This window comes from Huiozyma naganishii, chromosome 7, assembly GCF_000348985.1.
Source record: "Huiozyma naganishii CBS 8797 chromosome 7, complete genome".
NCBI lineage: Eukaryota > Fungi > Ascomycota > Saccharomycetes > Saccharomycetales > Saccharomycetaceae > Huiozyma > Huiozyma naganishii.
The window spans coordinates 276,184-294,433 of NC_035928.1; the positions used below are offsets into that span (position 1 = coordinate 276,184).

Here is an 18,250-nt window from a genome sequence, read left to right on the forward strand (position 1 = left end):
GAGACAGGCCAAAAAAAAGAAAGAACGAGAGGCGAAGAGAGAGAGACAGAGAGACAGAGAGGCAGAGAATGTGGTGAGCCAGTCTTGGTCGGAGGCGAGCTCCAGCCTCGAGCCCAAAAAACACGGTTGTAAAGATTCGTGGATCTTACTTAATATTAGATTTACTTGATTATACTGACATATAGTAGTTCATCACGGTTGTAGCCAACAGACAAGCCATTGGGGGCTGGGGACTAGTTTGGACCGCTAGCAATGTGAAGACTGTAGTTGTCTCACGCGGTTACGGTGTGCACTACAAAATGACCGAACCGCCGTATAGTGCCGTGAACGTTACCCAGGGAACTCAAACTCGGATCTAGTTCTTTTGCACCCACACAGCCATCGTTCCTTTCTTTCTCTGTTTGAGGCGCACTTATATGAAACACGCAACTGCCCCTTCCCCGTCACGGGAAAAAAATGAAAAAAGAGAAAAGGTGACGTATATTCATATATATTAACTGACAAATCATACAAGCTCTACTACATGGGAAGCCGCTTACCTCCTATATAAACCTTAGAGGCAGGACCAATTGACCTGAGCGAGTTGTTGGACGCGGGCGGGAATGCGCCTCCCAACAGATCAGTAAAAAAATTCGCGTTTTTTTTCCAAACTCGCTCAACTTTTTTCTTTCTGCTTCTGGCTACTATCTTGCGCCCTCAATGCTCTGCTCTAGGTTACCGTATATGGATATTTGTTTCTCGCATACCCATCTGTCTCTATAATTAATTCACTCTGTAGACCTTGTGCCGCCCGGGTCTCGAACAAAATTACACTACCACCTGAGTCTGCGAGACAAAAGCCCGGACTTGTTGAAACGTTTGTCACTCTGCCACGTTTCCCAGTGCGTAAAAGGAGGCGGGGGGCAGAGATATCACGCTCAGATGTACCAATACAACCTTGTGAACGTACATTCTGTTCGGTTTGTTGCAGTACAGTATATACCCCGTCCTCGCCGGACCCGCGGGTCTGCACAACTAAAGCAAAACGTCTAGAACGAGTCTTGCACCTCCGACCGCAGTTTGAATCTTGATTGTAGGCTGATTCGAGACGGATGTCACTGTTTAGCCCGAGAATCCGTTTCCATAACAACCAACTTCTAAAAGTCCGGTTGTTTTTCTGTTAATTCCGGAAAAAAAGAAAAAAGGGGTACACACAGGCACTGCCATTTATTTCCCGATTAGGAAATTCGCGGAACTCTGTTTTTCGGGTTTTTCTTCGTTTCCCCATTTTCCGTCACGTGACGTTTTTTTCCTTGGAATTTCAGTATTTTTTTCACGTTGTCCTTTTTAAACCTTCGAAAAAATGACGTTTTTTGAATTAGAACTCACCCGTGAAACATGCGGGAGTTGGAAAAAATAAAAAGTCAACAAACACACCGGTTACTTTACCAATTAACTCCCCGATACTCAGCATATCTTGGACTGACTACACCAACGACTAAACAATCTCTCTTTTTTGTTTTCTGTAGTCTTTTTTTTTGTTCTTTCTTTCTTTGCATTTATAGATTCTCACACATTACTCCTCGTTGAATTTCGACCACAGGCAGACTTCATTTTTCCATACCAGCTACTTATACTCTTCATTGCGCAAGACATATTTTCCGTGGGCAGCAAGGTTGACTATACAATTCATACCACCGACAATATGAGAACACACACAAGTACTCCGCACCTACGAAATACAGGCCTCAAACCAGCTTTACCTGGGGGTGGAAGGTATAATGCAAAGTCAAGCAGCGTTGATATATCTCCGAAACAGTTATCGGATTACAAAACCAATGAAACCAGTTCGCAGGTTAATATCGACCCGTCCATTTCCCCATCTTACGACTCACTGATGAACGTTGAATTCCACAGGCAAATAAAGGAAACTAATAAAATAACTTTAGCGTACGATGCTATCAACAAATTGCAAATTCTTAACCAGTTTGAAATTATTAGGGAGATAGGTACAGGTACACACAGTAAAGTCAAGCTGGGCTATGATTTGGTATTGCAAAGACCAGTCGCGGTGAAGATATTAAATAGGAAGGAGAGGAAACGTATACAGTTCAAATTCGAAAAAAATATGAAGATAAGGAAAGAGATCAATATCTTGAAGAAGTGCAACAAACATCCAAACATCATCAAACTCTTTGAAGTCCTTGACGACTTCAAATCGAGAAAGATATACCTTATACTCGAATACTGCCCAGGGGGTGAAATTAGATGGTGTGCAGAGAATGTCCATGAATTGAGTGCGAAGGGGCCGCCCCTGATATCCTTCCAAAGAAGCAGAGAAATGCTAAGGGATGTTATCTCGGGGCTTGAGTACTTGCATCTACAAGGGATAATACACCGAGATATCAAACCTGCAAACTTACTGTTATCCCAAGAAGGTACAGTAAAGATATCTGATTTCGGAGTGTCGTTTATGAACGCAGATAAAGCAAATAATACCAAGAAAGAGGATTTTTTGGCATTGATCAAAACGGAGGGCACACCAGCTTTTTTCGCCCCAGAGATATGTCTTGGGGACGAGATCTGGGACAAGTTTCACATAAATAAAAGTATACCAGGTTTGAACGCTAATGACGAATACTACATTACAGAAAAGATCGATGTTTGGGCATTAGGGGTTACTGCTTTTTGCTTCCTCTTTGGTATGTTGCCCTTCAGTTCCAACTTCGAATTAAAGCTGTTCGACAAAATCGTAAACAGATCTTTGAAATTTCCGAACTGTGCAAAACTATCTAGGTGTCCAGCATCTAAACTTACGTCGCCACATGAGCTTGAATCTGCCAAGAACTTCATCGAGTTACTCTTAACGAAAAACCCAATGGAGAGACCATCCGTCAGTGAGATTAAAGTTCATCAATTCATTTGCTGGGACTTCAACAATAAAGTTCCAGATGACAACCGAACCAAGGATACCAAATTACAACAGAAGCTAAAATTCTTAACGAAACAACAAGATCAAGTAATATCATTGACGCAGGATGAGGATAACATATTAATGAACCACAACATTGACGCTTTCATCACCCCCAAACCACAGCGCAATGTAAGCCCATTAGGTTTGGGGAACCATCGGTCCACAATACCTGTAAATGACAGATTTTCCCCTGATGCTGGTTCCCCAGGTGAAATTGTAAGCGTAAGCCCAAAAAGTAGGAACAAACCCCGTAGGTCAAAAACCCCGTTATCCGACAACGGAGTACAATTTGAGGGAAACGATAACGTTGTTGACTTACCTATAAACTCCTCCTTTGCCTCTCTAGACAGCTTTTACATTGAGAACTTTGCCATGACAAGACTTAACCAAGAGACTCAACCGAACCAGTTTTCTACAAAATTTAAGTCAGCTTCCACACCACTGGTGGGTGGGAACAGATTTAATCCCCAGAGCTGCAACAACCCACAAAAAATGAAAAAAAGAAAAGAAAAGAGGAAACATTCCAAAAACAGCTCATACAGTGCAGTAGCTCCCAATCCGGGTCCATCAACCATACTAAAAGTACAGAACGTTCCATCATACCCCTCAGCAAGACTACTTAGTAATGGACCGAACATTAACAGAGGCCTATCTCCCCATCACAATCAAAGTGGTGCATCATTATCAAGTGATAGAACAATGTCGAGCGTTGGTAGCAGATCTAGACTACATGCAACTTCTCCTAATAGTTCGTCAATACCAAAGCTAACTGCTTTGAACACACATTCAGATTCTCCACCGACTGCATTTGATGTAAACAGCACTATACGAGCGAAGTCACCAGGAATGACGCACCGCCAAGGAAGCAATTTCAAAGAAGCATCGGCCACGAGTAGCTCGTCATCATCATGTGTATCCCAGTTCACAACTTCCCCGGTGCAACCATCTTATCACATCACCTCAGAAGATGCAAGTGTCGTGTCATTTAGAAATTTACCTGGATTTTCTGCCCTGCTCCCACAGCAACCAATGGAACAACTCTCATTGTCCTTCTCTTCTGGCTCCTCAAGTTGCGGAGGTACAGGATCGTCTGATTCGGATTCGGAATCAGATGGGGAACTTGTATTAAACCTAGGGAAGGCAAGTCACATGAGAAGGCAACAATCCCAACACACGCAAAACTCGAGCTCCGCCGTTAATTCACCATTAACATCCACAGCCACCAAAAGAGGTTCCCTGTCGCATTCACTGGGTAATAAATCAGCCACTTCTTCTTACACAAATCTGCGGATGAACACTGTTAATGAAAACAACGTTGTCATGTCGGAATTTATTGGCAGTGATTTGGACTCTAGAGCATTACTTAAAGGGTTCCTCGAGAAAAAACTAGATAATCCTGAGGCGCGAGTAGGTGAGGTGGATTACTGCACTAGCAACAATTTGGAAGAAAATCATAGTTGAAGAATATATATATATATATATTTAAACATTATTTTTTTGGGAGGTTTATGTAATTATCGTACCCACGTTTAATGTATTGGGACCAATAGCTTTAAGGAATAAACGCAATAAGAACGGGTACTTCTTAACATTTTTTGGTAAGGAAGCAACAATTTTCAAAACTCAAAGCAGCCAAAAGTAGAGGTATAAATGTTTAAGAATTGCGACTCAGTTTTTGTCTTAGCGATTGCAGTCTGTTCCTGATACTATTGATGTATTTTTTGATGACTTTACGATCTTGTTCATCTAGCAAACTGGCGCTACTTTCATTATCGAGAGCAGTTTGAAGCATCCAAATGGAGGTCGCGTATGAGAGTTCACAACCGTTCAAGTTGTCGCCATTCAATTCCATCTTGGCTGCCGACTTGGAGATTTCCAACGCCCTGTCATACAGTAATTTTTCAACGAACACTTCATTGTCCTTGTCCTCTTGTGTGGGTTGATGGTCCTGTGCCTCTGTAGTGTGAACCGTCTCTGCCTTCCCCATACCTTCGTTATCACACTCGAATAGCTTTAGTCTTAAAAATTCTGCCTTCTCCAAACACTCATTAAATCTTTCTCTAACCCACTGGACCAGTAAATTCAGTCTCAACGAGCACACATTTTCGTTTGAATTGTACCACCAGTTTGATGTTATTTGCATCGAGTAACCCAGCAATTCCAGCGATTTGAGATATAATGTGATAGCCTCCTTACAGACGAGGGCAGACCCCTCGTTCATGACCAAGTCGGTGTTCAACTGCATGAGGTTACTGGACGACCGCGAATTAGATCTCCGTTGTCCATTGGCCCTATTCCGGAGCCCATCGTCAATTGTATCGTCGCATTCCTCCTCTTCCACGGCGCAGCTCCCGGTGCTCAGTCTTTTGTTGAGTTCGCCCTGCAGAGGCACAATTTGCGCAAATTTTACCTCCGCATAGGAGTAAACGACAAACGCCTTCGCAGCGAGGAGTTCCAAGAAATGCACTATTGTATCTCTATCTTTAATGATACCATTCTCTGCAGAGGGCTCCCCCTGCTGTGCTTCCTCAGTTTTCAAAACAATATTCTCTGTGAGGTCTTGGAACAGTTGTGCGCTAAGCAGTGACCTTGGTGCTTGCTCGTGAGGCGATTTAGCCAATGAGTCAGGAATCCCGCTATGCCCACCGGTGGTTCCGAATAACCGCGTTGATGCTATCCCTAGAGCCCGCGAGAGTGCATTAGATGGGTTCAACGATGAAATCGATACTCTGCGATCCACGGACGACGCGCGGCGACTGGCAGCATGCTTTGGACTTCTTTGTACCTTTGGCGTTCTTTCCAATGGTCTATTGGCCACGGGGGAACCTCTTACCGCGTTATTCACATTGATTGCTGTAGTCGCGGTGTCTGCAGTCCCTATATGTGCAATCTCGTCAGCTAGCTCGTTTATTTCTACCGTTTTCTTCTCGATGACAACGTACTCCTTTTCGAGCATCAAGTCGCTGTTGGTGGATTGTGTCTTGTGTTGTACTGTCGGCCTCACCATCCTCTTGTCTGTTGCCAATAAAGATGGGGTCCTAACCGGTTTTGTGGGGTTTGTCTTCACGTTGCCCTTTGCCGCCACTTCTGCTGCTGTCGGTGTTATCTGTTGCTGAGGCAGAGCAGTACGGTGGTCGTGTTTATGTGCTGTGGGGAGATACTCGGATATAAACATGTTGCTTTCCCGTATGTCCTTCGACCTGTTCTCCAGTTCCACCGAAATATCGTCGACCAGTTCGTAGCACGACAGGTCCATATTGACGAGCTTATTATCGAAGAAAGTGTCGAACGAAGTCCTATCCTGCGGGTCGAACGTGAGCAGCTGGCATATGAGGCTCTTTAAGTCCTCATCGAGCTGTGTGTCCCCCGTTGTAAAGTACTCTGGGAAATTTATGACGTTGTTTGCCCTCTTGATCTTTTTGAATAATTCGAGATGGTTGGAAGCTTTGAAGGGCGGGTGTCCGCAGCACATTTCGTATAGCACTGTCCCCACAGACCACAGATCTGCCTTCGCGTTGTATTTCTGGTAGTTGAGAATCTCTGGAGCCATGTAGAGCGGGGACCCGCACAGCGTTTCTGCCAACGATGAACTTGGTAAAAACCTGGCAAACCCGAAGTCTGCAATCTTCAATATCGGCAGGTTATAGATGCCGATATACCCCAGCTTGTGGAAAGATGCTGGGTCTGTGTAGTCTAGCAGTGGAGTCGAGAGCAACAAGTTTTGCGGTTTGATGTCTCTATGGACCAGATTCTTGGACCTTAAAAACTTCAACGAGCAGGCAAGCTGTTGCAAGTAGTTAAGTATAAATGCGCTGTGTAGTCCGTTCCTGTTCTCGTTTGGTGGTGGGTACTTCTCAAACACTTTCCTGAGCAACGGGTGGTTCTTCACCAGCTCTTTGCGCTTCTTTATGAGGAACGTCAGGTCACCCAGGGCGCAGTACTCCATGATCAGGTAGAAATCCGTGCCTGTCCGTTCGCAGTCCACAAGTCCGACGATATGCGGATGTTTTATCTTCTTAAGTATGGCGATCTCCACCTCCAGATTCTCTAGCAGCTTCCTGTTCTTCAGCTTGGACCGCGAAACAGCCTTGATCGCGATCTGCCGGTGGGCATCCCTCGCGAAGTGGCCTCTGTAAACCACTGCAAAGGAGCCCTTCCCTATCTCCTTTTCAACCACGTAAACGCCTCCCGGAATAACGGGCACCGTCTTCTGTGCGTCCGAGGCCATTATTGCTTCTTTGACACTCTCTAGGTGTATTGCCGATCGTAATAGTCTGTCTTTGCGCTAACGTGACTGCACTGCCCTGTCAAATAATAGAATAAATATAAATATACAAACATATAAATACTATATTATATACACCCTATCTATAGATATGAGCACGACGCGGACAACATCAACAGCAAAGGGAATAGAAGAAGCTACCAGTCAATATCTGTACTTGCACCTCAACCGTGAGACTTCAACGCCACCGTATCTTGCCACACACTCCGGAGAGACAAATTACACAACAACTATCCACTATGACTAATCGACAACTCTGTTTTTTGGTACTACAATACAAATATAAACACAAGGTGTGATTCGACAGTCGCAGTACCCGTACCATCCAACGACCGACCCCACCGCCGGACGTGAATCAGTAACGACTTGCGGTGCAGTTCTGGGTGCCTTTTTCCCCCATCTCTCAGAAACGACACCCTTAAACTGCAGCGTGCCAGACGCTAGAGGTTATTCTGTAGCCGTTCGATCTCGAGGCTTGTGCTTGTGTAGTCCGTTCGTTTAGTAGTATTGGTTCTGTTGGTACTGCTGTGGGTACTGCTGCTGCTGTTGCTGCTGGTACTGTAGCTGCTGCTGGTATTGCAACGACGGCTGTACGAAACCCTGTGTCATCTGCGGTTGCGTCTGCACCGCGGGTATACCCTGTTGTTGCTGTTGTAGTAGCAGCATCTGCTGTTGTTGTTGCTGTTGTAGCGCTTGCATGTACTGCGTCTGGTTCACGTATACCGTGCCCGTTGCTGGGTCCAAGTACTGTTGGACCCCGCCGTCGAGCACTGGCATCGCCGGCTGCTGCTGTATAGCGTTGCCGTCGCTACCGTCAAAGACTGCTGGTTTCGGTGCGTTCGATTTCCGCCGAGGAAGCGATGGTACCGGCTCCATCTGTGCGGACTCCCTCCTGGGTGATGGTGCTCGTGCTGGTGCTCGCTGCCGCGACGACGGTGGTGACCCGTAGTTGTCTCTGCTGCGTGTGGGCTCACGCGTTGGGTTTGGTGACACGCCAAAATCCTCTGGTTTCACCTCGTCGTAACGGAAGGACCCTGAGATGTACTTCTGGTGGATGTAGTCCTCGACACGGGTCTTGTCTTCGTCGCCGTCGAAGGGGAAGGGTTCGCCCCTCGGGTTCCAGAAACTCTTGTTCCCCTTGTTCCCACCCAATGCAATCACCTCATCCAGTTCGCTAGCATTCCACCGGTCCAGACTCAGGGACTTCACCTCGGAGAACGCAGCATCGCTCCTCCCGTTGAGCATCTTCCTGTGCACAGAAGCGCACCGTCCACACAGGAAAACCCCAAGGTTCACCGAACACCACGTAGGGAAAGTGCTCCCACACTCACCGCACCTGTTATTGTTGGCCCCAGAGGACACGTAATCCTTCAGTTCCTCCTCCAGGTCCTCCGCTCCAGCACGCCTCCCCTCGTCAAACCGGTCAGTCTTCCTCCGGGAACGACCAGACCGTACCCCGCGCTTGAAAAACCCTCGTCCGCGCTCATCCTCAAACTCAAACCTACTGATCGCCCTGCTTCTCGACCCCATAACGTAACCACCCGACTTGGCCACCTAGATCAACCACAAGAACCCAAAACCGCAGTGATCAACACTCACTTCAATAAGATTCGTTCGACGCTTATTTAATAACTTGCCTGAATATAGGGGAGATCTGGAGCTACCAACGCTGTTACCCGAAATATCAACTACTTACCACTACTACTACCACTGTTATTACCATTACTACTGTCCCGTACAGCAGAATCATCTGTAGGTTTGGGTATGGCAGTGACTCCACAGCAGCCGAAGCAGCGGAGACTCGTACTCGAGTGGATCGTGAACCAACCCTCGCCTCTATTGTTCACGCAGAAGGATTTTGAGAAACGGTACCCGGGGAGACAGCCCAGTAACATCGTGCGGGAGCATTTGGACGCGCTGGTCGCGGACGGGGTGCTTGAGTTGTCCAAGTGTGGCAGTATCAACGTCTTCTACTACTTCAAGAACGTGAAGTGGGCTGGGATCCGCGGGGACTTGGAGAACCTGAGCGGCAAGGTCGCGGCACTGACGCGTGAGTGCGAGGCCCTGCAGACACAGATCAACTCGATGCAGGAGACGCGCGGTGATTTCAAGGGCAAGAAACAGCTGCTGCTAAGGCAGAAGGAGTTGGAGCGGCAGGTAGCGTCGAAGAAACTGGAGATATCAAAGTTGAGAAAGACCAGGTGGACACCAGATGATATAGCTAACAAGACGAAAGAGTTTCAAAGCACGAAAGCCCAGTTGGAATCGCTGGCGGACAACATCGAGATCCTGGTCGACTACCTTTGCAAGAAATGCCAAGTGGAGCCAAGCGCCATACGGCAAGAGTTTGCTATCCCAGAAGAGTTTTGCAGCGCCTATACGCTTTAATGCGGAAGAACGCTATAACATACGCATCAGCTACACAGTATTGCATTTAGCTTTCCATTCAAACGACAGAAGATTGTGAATTTGTATTACGTATTATTTATTATAACGATTATTATGCGTTGTATTGGAGGGGAAGGGACCGAGCAGGTTATACGAAACACAACATTCCTGCACATTATGAGACCAAAAAATTTAGTAACAACGATCCCGAACCCATTCCAACACTATATTCCCGAGCGTTGCTAACTTGAAGAAAGAGAGAGAAAAAACAAAACCGGCTTGCATTATCAAAGATCGTGTGGTGCTAAACCTGCACCTGTCTCATCAGTTTGTAGTGCTCTTGGATGTCCTCCTCTTTGTAACTTTCTTCTGACACGAGTTTTCGTTACTGTGCGTCTTGATATGCTGGTTCAAGTTATCCGATCTGCTGAAGTTTTTACCGCAGATGGGACAACCAAACCGCTTCTCACCAACGTGCAACGATAAGATGTGTCTTTTCAGGTGCTCCTGCCTCTTAAATTTCCTTGGACAGTACTTGCACCCAAACTGTTTGCTTGGGTCATCGACGAGCGAGGGCTTACGGCCTCTAGTCTTTGGGATAGAGTTACCGTTGTTCAACACCTCCGAGGGCTTCAAATTTGGAATGCTGTTCGCACGAACCACCTTAGGCGCTATGTATGTCGACTTCTTGGACGCACCAAGACTCATCAATGAAGTATACGACGCAGACGAGCTCACTGGAGTGAGACACGACAAGCTCGCACCTCCACCCTCCACTTTCACTTTACCATCCACCGTGGTTACATTCAGCTTGTTACTTTGCTGTACCGGCGTGCTATTCGTAGTGCTGTCAGAAGTGGAACCTGTTGCACAATATGCAATTGGTGACTGGCATACAGTAGAAGATAAAACTGATGATAGTGCGGGTGGGTAGTCTGGTAGTGAAAGCATCAAATCTTTGACCTTTTCCGTGTTCAGCGTCTTCAGTGGCTTTTGATACGCGGTGACGAAATCGGTTGATAGCGGGTCGCTGTCTTGAATGAATGTCGACATTGGCGATGTTGCTGCGCTGATCAGGGACTCCGGCAACCCATCTGAGTCCAAGTTGTTCTCACTCGAAGCAGAGTTCTGTTCGGTGCCAATCGTGGGGATACTGATCAACTTACTCTCCTCTAGATCTCCTAAAGCATCTTTAAACACTTTACCGTTAGTTGTGTTATTTTGGTTGTCACGGATATCAGGGAAGCTTTCCAACAGCGCTTGCAAATTCAAGTTCAAATCTATATAATCAAATTCGGACTCGTAATAAGCAGGGTTCATGATACTGTAGTTAGCGATCGAGGCTCTTCTCTGTAACGAGTGTGGAGGCTTAACGCGTGAATTCTTGGTTACCTTCCCGACTTTGGTCTCGGCCGGTTTCAGGACTTCTGACGCATGTCTAGATAAAGCAGGGACGCTCGATGCGTATGCGTTCGCGGCAGCGGCTTGAGAATGGTCTAAGTTCAAGAAATCATCCAGAATCATTTCGTTACAGTTCGTGACGTAGCCTTGGTAAAAGTTCTCGGATTCGTGTGAAATATCATCGGCGTTCCCCAAATCCAGGTTTTCAGGAAGCAATGTTGAATCAGACTCTGTCGTAAATTCAAAATTCTTGGGTGTGCCCAGAGTAGGGGACAAATCGGATCTTTTTTCGTTCAGCATGTTCATCCCGAAAACTAGGTCAAAATCTTGTTGCATGGACATCGTATATGGGTTATTTTACTATTCTATTTAATCCGATGGACTGTTTTATACGTCAATGATTGTAATTGTAGAAAACAGTGCCGTGAAAAAAAAAGGACTTGATTTTTTGTTCAGATGTATTGACTAATTTATTATTAATACAATATTGACACTCAACGATTCTTAAGGTAAAAGAAGGGAAAGTGATAAAAATGAACGACAGTGATTTAACGAGAATATGTATGAAAAGGTAATCAGGATTTCGCTGTGACCCGAAAATAAGAAACATCGAGAAGCCGATGAAAGTTTAGTTTTCCTTCATGCCATATATATATATATATCCACGTACGTCGATTTAGATATTCTATGAAAGGAATTCTTCTAGTATTCAGTACAGTGAACTGAAATTACCGTATCTGTGAAATTTTTCTTATGCATGCATGCAGGATTTGTTTGTCTCCCTCCCCTCGCTCGTCAACAGAAGTGGTATGGCTATTGTGCTTGAAATTTCATCATCCCAATCTATCCTTCGAGAGAAACCAAGAAAATCTCTGGGATTACAAAGAAAAAAGGAAAAAAAAAGAAAGGAAAAAAACAAAACATAATAAGCTTTTTCATTACGCAACGCGGGTTGGAAAAGAACCTAAAACTTTTTTGGCCGGAAGAATACAGTGATAGTGGGCAAACGGACTTTTCACAGAAAAACACTGGAGATTCCGTGCTTCCAGATTTGATCTTACAGAGGACGTAACCCTAGAAGACACCGTGGGTGAACGGAAGACATTTGCCGCAAAGGCGGAGCGGGAAACAATGGGAACACGCACTGTAGTCAACTTCTTGGCCCCGCTCCACTTCCGTCTCTAGTTCCGCTTGCACGCTTACGTGTCTATTTCCGTGTCCGTTTTTGTAGCGTGACTTAAACGGAACAAAAAGGTCCGCTTCCGTCTCCGTTCTCTGTTCTTTTTTGGAACAATGGGCGGAGCACTTTACTCATTTTTTTTCCTTCTCTTCTCGTTTCTTCTTCTGCATTTTCTTGCTCTCTTGTGTTTGGCCCCCTTTCTTCTTTCTCTGCAAGAGCAGAGAAACATCTGCAAAGAAATGGAGGGGTAGAATGTGAGTTCGAAGGCTAAACAATGGGAACTCCTATGCATTTACATAACAAAGAACCCCAAAGAGTCCAGGTGTTTTTCACTGACTAACAGACACACCCGCCTGTTCTCGGCTCGGCATGGTGTGGTGTCTCGCATACGAAGGAGAATGCTCCTTGGCGTAGGTATCCGTACAAAGTTTTTAGCTACTACGAGGAGGCACATACCAGAAATCGACGCAAGCGTACGTAATACGGCCACCGAACGAAAGTAGTCCGTTTTCGTACAGTGAAGTTTTTAACTGGGTGCATGGCCTTCAGAGACGCAGTTTATCGGTTTTTTGACTTTTTTTTTTCGTTCTTTCGATCTAACCCCTTGCCCGAGAACACGGGAACGGCGAGTGCAGTACAAGGAAATGCAGAAATATGCACACACAGGAGCAAGAAGGGAGACCCTACTTGTCAAACGAAAAATGTTGAAAGGAAACTGGTTTCCGTAACCTACAGGGTACAGCGGTGCTGGATGCATATGTTTCCTCCCATGTACAGCCAGCGTGTTTGCTTGTTTGCTTGCCCTCTCAAGGGAGTTTAGTAAAAGAGAAATTTTCGGGGGCGATGGGATCTGTTTTTGCTGATATCTCGCAGATGTTCAACACTTTTTCGAAAACGCGGCAAATGAAGGGGGGGGATTCGGGCTCAGACTAAAAAAAAAGCCGGGCTTGCTCCATCGAGAACCTCTATTGTCACTCTATGCTTCTCTTCTTGATTGTCTTGCGCGGAGGGCTATTGTAAAATCTTGCTTACTTTTACGAGGAGTGACTTTTTTGAAACTCCCGTCTCAACCCCCTCCCCCCTCCCCACTCGCTTTGTGCCAAACCACTCGCTTACCAAGCAAGCTTACTCAGAAAGAGATTGATAATTCTGGGTATTACGTCTCTCCAGAAACTACCGCACAACCGCTCTTGTCACACACACATTCTCCCGTCACGAACGATTCCAAAGGACAAGAGGGGAGTATGCTGACCCTTCTCCCGATTGGGACACGAGACACAAACGCACTGCTCTGGCAATCGGGATTACAAGAAAATGCAACAGAGAACGGGTTCAACAACAGTCCACCCCCTCCCCCTCTCCAACAAGAGATTGCTAACGTTTCCCGCACGGGGTTTTTTCAAGCGGGAACAGAAGAAGAAAAAGAAGAACAGATATCCTCATCATATTTTCGAGTTCTGATCACCCACGCAGAGCACGTGGCGGTGGTCACAGAAAAAGCTGCACAGAGATGGCCCCCCGTTGACAAGTCTGGGAACTATCTTTTGGTTTCAACAATAGGATGAGGTAGGCAAACGTAAGGAAGGGAGGGGCTAGAAGGACAATAGAGACCTGCACTGATACAGCATCAGATAACTGGGCGTCAGAATGTCGTCCCTGCTGTGGAGTAAGGTATTATTACGGGCCTCGTTTCTTCCGTGAATACTTCCGTGGCGGAGCTATCCGTAAAGAGTCACGCACCTCTATACGTGGGGTGACATAATATTTTAGACTTTTCTGTTTTTTCCTACCCGTGTTTTTTTGTTCATTTCCCACTGCTGGAACTTCCTGTCAGTGTGCGCGCGGATCTCCCCTTTGAGGATATACTCCCTGCGAGTTGCTCACAAGACGCGGATAAATGCGGCCTTTTGGAAATGCATGAATTAATGCGTTGAGGTAAAGAATTGAAGGAACGCTTAGCTAACCCGCGTAAGATGATGTTAAAAAGTTCAATCCCCCCTCACCGAGAGGGGTTGCTTCCCGAGCACGGGGTCCCACAGTTGCGATTACACACTTGCATTCCCCCCGCTACCCCTCCCCCAAGTTGGGCGCGGCCCATGTTCACTGCAGGACGTCTTTTTTGAAGCTTGTTGATGGTTCGGTCGTTGTGGTGGAAATGTTTGCCCGGGTTTATCGTCCAAGGACAAAAGGTAAGGAAAGCGGTGCTGGTCTTGCTATCGATCTCCGCAGAGCGATTCGAGGGTGGGACTAACTGTACATACGTGCGATGACCTAACCATGACATCAAATACACCGAGTCTCTGACTAAAAGTTTCAAGATGCAATATTAAAAATAGTCAAAAAGATCAAACTCTAACTTACATGTTGGGGATGGTGTGAGGGGGAGCGTGTGCCAAGTTAACAACGGTTGTTTCGAATCGCGTTAACCCCAAGGTGGTAAACAAACTCCTGTCAGATTCCGTTGATGCAGCGATGAGCAGCACGTTAGGCGTTCTGTTACCCTACACTAACGCCTTATCTAGGTGTGCAGGGTATTCACGGAGAAATCCGTCTACGGTCAGAGATTTGGTGCATGGATGGGAAGCAATTGGAAAACGGATGCCATATCGTCGATCAACGTGGTGTATCATCAAAGTACTCTTTGCAACACTTTAAAGATCAGGCTGGATAAGTTGTAGGTGAGCAGGTCGGTATGGTGAAAACACAGAGTATACTGTTCGTTCAAGATCCCAATGAGGAATCGGAGCTTTTGAGCTCTGACATTGTGAAGGAAAACTACAACCTTCTCAGGCACAAACTTACTTCTAAGGATGCGTTCTTGAAATTCATGGAGGAACACAGAAAACAGAACATCACTGCGATATACGGAGGATTCCCAGCGTTCCGTTCAATTGGCGGGCTCACGAGAGATATCATCGAGCACGCTGCTTTCTACTCAACTGTGCGCTGCGTCGCTCTATGTTCGCGCGGCGTGGACGGTGTTGACCAGGAGGCGCTCCTGGAGAGGGGGATCCAACTGTTCAATTACCAAGACAGCGAACCCGATGCCATGGTCAGTGGTGCGAAGCAGGATCTCGTCGGTAACGAGGTCGCTGACTGTGCCCTGTGGCATGTCCTGGAGGGGTTCCGTAAGTTTTCCCTACTGATGACGCAGATGCGGGCGACAAAGGATACGATCCTCGGTAGGGCAGTCGTTGCTGGGATCCCCAGGGACCAAATGCGGTTTGCGTTTGGCCACGAGCTGCTCAAAGGAAAGTACGTGGAGAGTCCACGCGGGAAGAAATGTTTGATCTTGGGGCTTGGGAACATCGGCAAACAGATCGGGGTGAAGTTACAATACGGACTCGGGATGGAGGTCCACTACGCGAAGCGGACCGAGGACAGCGAGGTGAAAGATACGTACGGGTGGCAGTTCCACGGGATGGACTCGCTTCTACAAGTGCTGCCACAGTTCCACGCCATTGTGGTCGCCCTACCGGGGAGCCCTGAGACAGATGGACTGATCAACGGGGAATTCTTGTCCCATTGCAAGAGTGGGGAACTCATCCTTGTGAACATCGGAAGAGCAGCGATCCTCGACATGGACGCCGTGACGTCAGCCATAGATAACGGCACGATAAGACACTTTGGGACGGACGTCTACAGCGCGGAACCCGCGGTGGACGCCCTGGTATTACAGGACGAGTACAACACGACGGGCACCCCACACGTCGGGAGCGGCACGGTCGAGGTATTCGCGCAAGCGTGTGAGACGGCGCTAGCAAACATTATCCGAACCACACTCCCTGCGTAATACCTTATAACCACCCCAGGTGGCTTCGTTCATTCTTTTACAGTTTCTTTGATACAACTACATAACCAAGAACTTTTACTCTCAGTATAGTCACCCCACATGGAGGACACCCCGACTGCACTGGAACGGTACGGGGTGTGGCTACTGAACTGTACGAGAGTCAAGACAAGCAACGGCGACACCCCATGTTCCTCTGCTGTTCATAGGGAAGGAACGTACTGATATTCTATTTTTCCGGAAAAAGAAATTTCTTTGCACTTTTAAAGTTCAGTTTTTCCGAAATCTGTGAAAAATTATTGAGTCACCGCATTGGAAGGATCCCGAGGCCTGCGACGCAGGGTGTCTTGCGTTGCAGCAACTGTGCAGCGGTGTCATCTGCAGGGGCTATAAGAGTGGGCACGCACAGCACGGTCACTGGGAATCATTCTTTCTTTGGTTTAGCAGGCTCAGTCTACCGAAAAATCTTGTGAGATGGGCAAGAAGAGTGGTGATATTATCGTGGAGGAGTGTGTCGAAGTTGGCTCTGAGTCGAGGCCCGTTGAGGGTGTTGTGACGCGGGAGCATTTGGAGGAGTCGCCGGTCCAAAGCGAAGGGTTGGTAAAGCGTGCATGCAGAAAGCTCGAAGGTTTGTCGCGGCGGATCGATGCGCTCGGGGTGGAGACCACTGGGATCGAGCGGATCGAGCCCTACGAACGTGGGTCTGCTGGGCGCCAGTTTGTGCAAGTAGCCGGGTTCTTCCTGAGCGCAACGGGCGGGCTATCGTCGATGTCATCTTTCCTGCTGGGCCCGCTCTTGTTTGGGCTTGGGTTCAAAGAGTGTCTCACTTCCGGGCTTGTTTCGATGGTCATTGGGTGTCTTGTGGCCGCGTACTGCTCGATTATGGGTCCACAGTCTGGGTGTCGGCAGATGGTTACAGCGAGGTACCTTTTCGGGTGGACTTTTGTGAAGTTGCCCGCGTTGGCGTCCATTCTCGGGGTGCTCGGATGGGCTGTGGTGAATTGTGTCGTTGGTGGGGAGATGCTTGCTGCAATCTCGAACGGTAAAGTTCCGATTGCCGTTGGCGTTGTGATTGTGATGGTGTGTTCGTTTTTTGTCGCGGTATTTGGTATTAAGCAAGTATTGAAAGTTGAGACGCTGATTTCTGTACCCGTACTGACAACGTTCCTTCTACTGTACATCTGTGCAAGTGACAAGTACAAGTACGTGTCAGTGTACAACACGGATAGTATGCCGCGGTTGGAATTGAAGGGCAACTGGCTGAATTTCTTCACGCTGTGCTACAGTATCACGTCGACGTGGGGGTCGATCACGTCCGATTACTACATCTTGTTCCCGGAGTACACGCCCAAGTGGCAGGTATTTACGTTAACTTTCCTGGGGACCGCTGTACCTACGCTCTTTGTGGGTGTTCTCGGGTTACTACTATCGAGCGCTGCAGTGTCGTATGAACCTTGGCAGGCAAGCTACGACAAGCACGGGATGGGTGGACTGCTATGGTCTGGGTTCTCCCGGTGGGGCGGGTTTGGCCGGTTTCTTGTCGTTGTGTTGCTTTTGAGTCTTGTCTCTAACAACATCATCAACACGTACTCTGCAGCGTTCTCGATCCAGTTATCCAGTGTACACGCTGCACGGATCCCGCGGTGGTTCTGGTGTATTGTATGCACCGCGGTGTACTTCGTCGCTGCACTTGTCGGACGCAACCACTTCAGCACAATCCTGGGGAACTTTTTGCCCATGATCGGGTACTGGCTGAGCATGTACTTCATGTTGCTTCTCGAGGAGAACGAGCTGTTCAGGCGTTGGTTCCTGCATCTCTACACGCTGGAGTTCCCCGGAGGCCCGGAGTCCACCACAACTACAACTACCAAGACTGCTATTGCGGTGACCCCACGGAGCGTTGACGAGTGGAAACGTCGCCACCGCAGCGCGCAGGGACACCGGTACAACTGGGACCGTTGGAACGACCAGTCCGTACTGACGCACGGGTACGCGGCCACGTTTGCGTTCGTGTGCGGGATCGCGGGCGTCGTCGTCGGGATGGCGCAGGCGTACTGGATCGGGCCCGTCGCGCGCCATTTTGGACCCGAGGGAGGAGACATAGCGATGTGGCTCGCGATGGGCATCTCTGGTATCGTGTACCCGCCCTGTCGGTACCTCGAGCTGCGCCGGTTCGGCAGGTGACTCGCCATGTACCACTGAGACACCGACATGCTACCGCCGTGCGCCTCTTCTTCGCCCAATGAAATTCGC

At 47.6% G+C, this 18,250-nt stretch overlaps 7 protein-coding genes across 7 annotated transcripts; 4 read left to right on the forward strand and 3 right to left on the reverse strand.

Annotated features, from left to right (window-relative positions):
- Positions 1 to 1,684: 1,684 nt before the first annotated feature.
- On the forward strand, positions 1,685 to 4,414 carry TOS3 (serine/threonine protein kinase TOS3; the record flags this gene model as incomplete). The annotated part of the gene is made up of 1 exon (XM_022608987.1): positions 1,685 to 4,414. The coding sequence occupies one exon, from the start codon at positions 1,685 to 1,687 to the stop codon at positions 4,412 to 4,414; it is 2,730 nt and encodes a 909-aa protein (XP_022465428.1).
- Positions 4,415 to 4,607: 193 nt separating this feature from the next.
- ATG1 (serine/threonine protein kinase ATG1) lies at positions 4,608 to 7,181 on the reverse strand (the record flags this gene model as incomplete). Its single annotated transcript, XM_022608988.1, has 1 exon — positions 4,608 to 7,181. One exon carries the CDS (start codon positions 7,179 to 7,181, stop codon positions 4,608 to 4,610), a length of 2,574 nt encoding a protein of 857 aa, XP_022465429.1.
- Positions 7,182 to 7,736: 555 nt separating this feature from the next.
- GTS1 (Gts1p) lies at positions 7,737 to 8,768 on the reverse strand (the record flags this gene model as incomplete). Its single annotated transcript, XM_022608989.1, has 1 exon — positions 7,737 to 8,768. One exon carries the CDS (start codon positions 8,766 to 8,768, stop codon positions 7,737 to 7,739), a length of 1,032 nt encoding a protein of 343 aa, XP_022465430.1.
- Positions 8,769 to 9,002: 234 nt separating this feature from the next.
- On the forward strand, positions 9,003 to 9,626 carry MND1 (Mnd1p; the record flags this gene model as incomplete). The annotated part of the gene is made up of 1 exon (XM_022608990.1): positions 9,003 to 9,626. The coding sequence occupies one exon, from the start codon at positions 9,003 to 9,005 to the stop codon at positions 9,624 to 9,626; it is 624 nt and encodes a 207-aa protein (XP_022465431.1).
- A 324-nt stretch (positions 9,627 to 9,950) lies between these two features.
- On the reverse strand, positions 9,951 to 11,369 carry KNAG0G01280 (C2H2-type zinc finger protein; the record flags this gene model as incomplete). The annotated part of the gene is made up of 1 exon (XM_022608991.1): positions 9,951 to 11,369. One exon carries the CDS (start codon positions 11,367 to 11,369, stop codon positions 9,951 to 9,953), a length of 1,419 nt encoding a protein of 472 aa, XP_022465432.1.
- Positions 11,370 to 14,899: 3,530 nt separating this feature from the next.
- On the forward strand, positions 14,900 to 16,000 carry KNAG0G01290 (putative hydroxyacid dehydrogenase; the record flags this gene model as incomplete). Its single annotated transcript, XM_022608992.1, has 1 exon — positions 14,900 to 16,000. One exon carries the CDS (start codon positions 14,900 to 14,902, stop codon positions 15,998 to 16,000), a length of 1,101 nt encoding a protein of 366 aa, XP_022465433.1.
- Positions 16,001 to 16,471: 471 nt separating this feature from the next.
- TPN1 (Tpn1p) lies at positions 16,472 to 18,181 on the forward strand (the record flags this gene model as incomplete). The annotated part of the gene is made up of 1 exon (XM_022608993.1): positions 16,472 to 18,181. One exon carries the CDS (start codon positions 16,472 to 16,474, stop codon positions 18,179 to 18,181), a length of 1,710 nt encoding a protein of 569 aa, XP_022465434.1.
- Positions 18,182 to 18,250: the final 69 nt, after the last annotated feature.